Here is a 5,269-nt window from a genome sequence, read left to right on the forward strand (position 1 = left end):
GGAGAAGTAAATTTCATCCGATCCGGTTGAAATTTGGTACGTGCGTAAGTACGCTGAAAAAAATATTGACCTGATATGGAAGATTATGCAACTTAAATTTTAGGACTCGAAATTTACGCAATCCTATGGACAAAATTCTTTAAAATAATGACATTTTAATTAAAAGAAAGTTTATAATCCTTGCTTCAAAAATATTTTTCCTTAAATTTAGGACACAAATCTTGAAATTATGCATCCCTCTGTTGAAGTTGTAGATCTTTGAAGTAAGGCAAATGTTCCTTAAAATAAAAAAAAAACATTTTTAATTTAAAGAAATCGTCTTTAAATCAACTGACATATTGAATTTTTAAATTTAAGAAAAAAAAAAAACGCTTCAAATAGAGGCTAAGACTTGTCATTGAGCTTAACATGGAATCGGGCAGCATTCAGTGATAAAAGGGAAGTTTACCAATGTGGTATCACAATGGACTGAATAGTCTAAGTGAGCCTGATACATCGGGCTACCACCAAACCTAACCTAACCTAACTTTAAAGTTTTTATACCCACCACCATAGAATGCTGACGGGGGTATAATAAGTTTGTCATTCCGTTTGTAACACATCGAAATATCGATTTCCGACTATATAAAGTATATATATTCTTGATCAGGGAGAAATGTCTGTCTGTCTGTTGTAATCACGCTACAGTCTTCAATAATGAAGCAATCGTGCTGAAATTTTGCACAAACTCGCATTTTGTCTGCTGGCAGGTCAAGTTCGAAGATGGGCTATATCGGTCAAGGTTTTGATATAGTCCCCATATAAACCGACCTCCCGATTTGGGGTCATGGGATTATAGAAATCGTAGTTTTTATCCAATTTGCCTGAAATTTTAAATCTAGAGGTATTTTATGACCAAAAAGAAGTGTGCCAAAAATGGTGAGTATCGGTCCATGTTTTGGTATAGCCCCCATATAGACCGATATCCCGATTTTACTTCTTGGGCTTATAGAAACCGTAGTTTTTATCCAATTTGCCTGAAATTGGAAATCTAGAGGTATTTTCGGGCCATAAAGAGGTGTGCCGAAAACGGTGAGTATCGGTCCGTATTTTAGTATAGCCCCCATAAGAGCGATTTCCCGATTTAACTCCTTAGGTTTCTAGAAACCGTAGTTTTTATCCGATTTGCCTGAAATTGTAAATATCCTGGTATTTAAGGCTCACAAAAATGTGTATCGCTCCATAGCCCCCGTATAAACCGATTCCCCGATTTGATTTCCGGAGATTCCTGGAGGTGCATTTTTTATCAAATCAAATCCTTTTCTTCTTTTTATTTTATTTTCATATTATTTACGAATAAATCTTGAATTGTATAAAATTAATTAAAATTCTTAGATGTGAAATAAGATTTATCGTAGTAATCGGTAAAAGAATTATATTTAAAATTTGAATTAAAACTGAAATTAGCTTAAAATACAAATCTTAATTCAATTATTAAATTTCTTTATGTAATTTCAACATAATTAGAATTGATTTGATTTAATTAATTTCTACTAAGCACAATTATTCTCCATTATGGAAAATAGTGGCATTTATTTAAACACTTTGCTACAGTGTCTAAAGTCAGTCAGCAAAATTTTGCAACAATTTTCGGTAGCCAACAATATTATGCGAAAGTCACAATACATGGCTTCCCCCTGGATGATTTCGTTGCAAGTAGTATTGCTGCTCGCAAATAGTCCCCCCCGCCCTCGACCAGAAACAAAACAATAGATGTACCTTATAATTACGCCATTACAGCCTTTGTGGGGCTTTTACACTTCCAAATTACATTACATTGGCCAGTTGTTGTCTTAAACACTGGCATCTGTCCGTCCGTCGGCCTCTGTGTAATTTTTGACTGCCAAACTTGCTGACTGCTAGCCTAGATTACCGTTGAATGCATATGGCGTTGAACAACGCTCATTGCGCATACTCGACGTCGTCATCTTCACCAATGCTATGGCAATCGGTACATGTACATGGTAGAGGTGAATGGTGGTGGTTGCTTCGATTGGGCAGAAGCCCATAAAGAGTAGTAGTATAAAAAGGCAGTAGTTGCAAGTTGTTTGAATCAGTATCAATTCGGATCTCGTTCAATACGAAGCAATAGTTTAGTGTAATAGTTTCCTCCCAACAGCTCAACAATGCGCATGGTAAGCCATCAAAAAAGTCTTTCGAGTTACCACAAGCCAAGCTATGTGGATGGGATTTTTATGTTTTTTACTTTGTACTTTTGTTGTGTGTTGCACAACAACCCGGAAAATGTGGTGACGCTCCATTGAAATGAAGGCGCTTGTGCAACAAAACAAAAGCTGTTGCTTCAGTCTTTGGGGTTTCCAGCCAGTTGGAATTATGCAATCATCTTGAGACGGGAATTGCACATGCAAGAAAATAATTGGATCACTTTTGTTTCTTTTTTATTTCCAGTTCGTTTTTCCTTGTCTCGCCTTGTGCGTGGCAATGGTCAGCTGTGCCGAAGAAGCTGCCTCTGCCGCAAAAGATAAAGCTGCCGAAAAATCTGCTACAGATGATAAGACTGTAGAGAAACGTGGATTACATTTAGGAGATTATGGTCATCATCATCACCATCATGAACACATCAAGACAGTTACCATCGAAAAGAAGGTTCCAGTTCCCTACACTGTGGTCAAGCACATACCCTACACTGTTGAGAAGAAGGTACCCTATGAGGTCAAGGTCCCTGTACCAGAACCCTATATTGTCGAAAAGAAATTCCCTGTTCATGTCAAGGAATACGTTAAGGTTCCTGTGCATGTTCCCAAACCTTACACTGTCGAAAAGAAGGTTCCCTATGAAGTCAAATATCCCGTGGATAAACCTTATGAAGTAAAAGTACCAGTACCTCAACCCTACGAAGTTATCAAGAAGATCCCATATGAAGTCAAGGTTCCTGTACCTCAACCCTACGAGGTTATTAAGAAGGTCCCTTATGAGGTCAAAGTAGAGGTCCCTGTGCCAAAACCCTATGAAGTCATCAAGAAGGTTCCATATGAAGTGAAGGTACCTGTCGAGAAACCCTATCCCGTCGAAGTTGAAAAGCCATACCCCGTGGAAGTTGAAAAACCCTATGAAGTCATTGTGGAGAAGAAGGTGCCATATGAAGTTAAAGTACCCGTAGACAAGCCCTACAAGGTTGAGGTTGAAAAACCCTACCCCGTACATGTCAAGGTACCTGTGCCCCAGCCCTACACCGTGGAGAAGAAGGTTCCCTACACCGTAGAGAAGCCAGTACCCTATGAAGTCAAGGTTCCAATTGAGAAACCTTACCCCGTGTACTCTGAGGTTAAAGTTCCTTTGCACAAGGAAATTCCAATTCCTGAAAAGTACCACGTTGAAGCTCCCATCTTTGAACATCATGGACATGGGGGTGGTCATGGAGGATATTCCCACTATCATCATCATAAATAAGGATTCCCAGTAAATCTCCACATTGCTTTATAACATAAGACTAACGAGACAACAACCATCATCCATCCATCATTCAAATTGCAGCGACTAATCCACGCAAGCACAACCATCAATCATCATCATCAATCAAACGCTTCTTATCTCCAAGCACAGAAAGCGATTACAAGTGAAAAACAAACACTAAATTATTTGCCAAAATCCTAAAATACATCTAAGGATGCAAATAACTAAACGCATGCACTGTTGAGCTGAACGGCCTATTGAGAAGAGAGAATACGAAGAAGAAGAGAGGAACACTACGAGCTATCCATATTGAGGAAAACTACTGAGTCTTATTCGCCATCACCATCATGTGAATAAGCATTGAACTGTTTCATCCAAACGTGATCGGGAGGATCAGAGGTCAAGTTACCACTTGACGTAATCTGTCCTCTCCCCAAAACAAAAAAAAAACAAATCCTAGATTAAGCCAAATGTATTATTTTCTTATCTAATACTCATGTTGACATTGTAGTTTAAGCAAAATATTTTCTTCTATCAAAAATACATAAAATAAGTTAGAATGAAATGAACAATCAAAAGAAAGAAAAACATTTTTTTATTTGAAGGATATGAACAAATGAATTGAAGCAATCTACGTTTCATGCGACATGTGTAAAGCAATTTTTAAGGAAACATTTCCTAGAACAGCTAAATGACACTAAAATTTAAATTGTTGCAAAATAAACCAATTGCCACATGCAAAGAAGAATAGCTTTTGGAAAAAGGCTATCACAAAATTTTTTTTCTTACCAATTTTTAAATTTTTTCGAAAGGTTCAAAATTGTATCAACAAAAATTTTTTTATTTCACCGTTTTTATTTTTGCAATAAAAAAATTGTATTCAAAAATTAACGTCGCTTTCGGTTATATCAAAAACTTGTTTTGACTTCATCCCTTAAACAATGCTCATTTGTATTTTTTTTTATCTCTGCAATACCGCACATCATTCCGAATTTTTCTAATAATTTCGAAATATGAGTAAAATTTCTTTATTTCAGTATCCCAAATTTGTATCTGGTATCTCCTTAGTAAGAAGGAAAGATCTAAAGTGGTTTGATTTCATGAAATAAAGTAGTTAATTAGAAGCTACATGGCCCAGCGCATATTATGCTTGCTTTCAAACTGTATGGTTCGCTGTTCGATTCTCCTTATGGAGAATAAGTAAACATTAAAAAATTATAAAGTCGAATATTTGCTTCTACATTGTTACGTTTGGGGAGAAGCAATTATTTTTTGCAATAATTTTTTGTGTAAAAGTTTATATCTATTTTTATACCCTGCGCCACACTGTGGAACAGGGTATTATAAGTTAGTGCATATGTTTGCAACACCCAGAAGGAGACGAGATAGACACATGGTGTCTTTGGCAAAAATGCTCAGGGTGGGCTCCTGAGACGATATAGCCATGTCCGTCTGACCGTGAACACATTTTTGTAATCAAAGTCTAGGTCGCAGTTTTACTCCAATTGACTTCAAATTTGGCACTAGTATGTGTTTTGGCTCAGAACAGATTGATTTAAAAACAAGTATATACGGCCGTAAGTTCGGCCAGGCCGAAGCTTATGTACCCTCCATCATGGATTGCTTAGAAACTTCTTCTAAACACTGCCATCCACAATCGAATGACCTAAGTTGCGGTAACGCTTGCCGATGGCGAGGTATCTTAAAACCTCCTAACACCATCTTCTAAATTGTATGTAAGTCCATACGTGGTATATATTAAATCAAAAAAGATCGATCCAATACGTATATAATTCAGTTTGAAAAAGTAGAAATA

At 36.9% G+C, this 5,269-nt stretch overlaps 1 protein-coding gene across 1 annotated transcript; it reads left to right on the forward strand.

The window, feature by feature from the left end:
- The first annotated feature begins 2,066 nt into the window (after positions 1-2,066).
- On the forward strand, positions 2,067-4,041 carry LOC142229207 (uncharacterized). The gene is made up of 2 exons (XM_075299748.1): positions 2,067-2,174; positions 2,449-4,041. Exons 1-2 carry the CDS (start codon positions 2,166-2,168, stop codon positions 3,448-3,450), a joined length of 1,011 nt encoding a protein of 336 aa, XP_075155863.1. The 5' UTR covers positions 2,067-2,165; the 3' UTR covers positions 3,451-4,041.
- Positions 4,042-5,269: the final 1,228 nt, after the last annotated feature.

Source organism: Haematobia irritans, chromosome 3 (genome assembly GCF_050003625.1).
Source record: "Haematobia irritans isolate KBUSLIRL chromosome 3, ASM5000362v1, whole genome shotgun sequence".
NCBI classification, from domain to species: Eukaryota; Metazoa; Arthropoda; class Insecta; order Diptera; family Muscidae; genus Haematobia; species Haematobia irritans.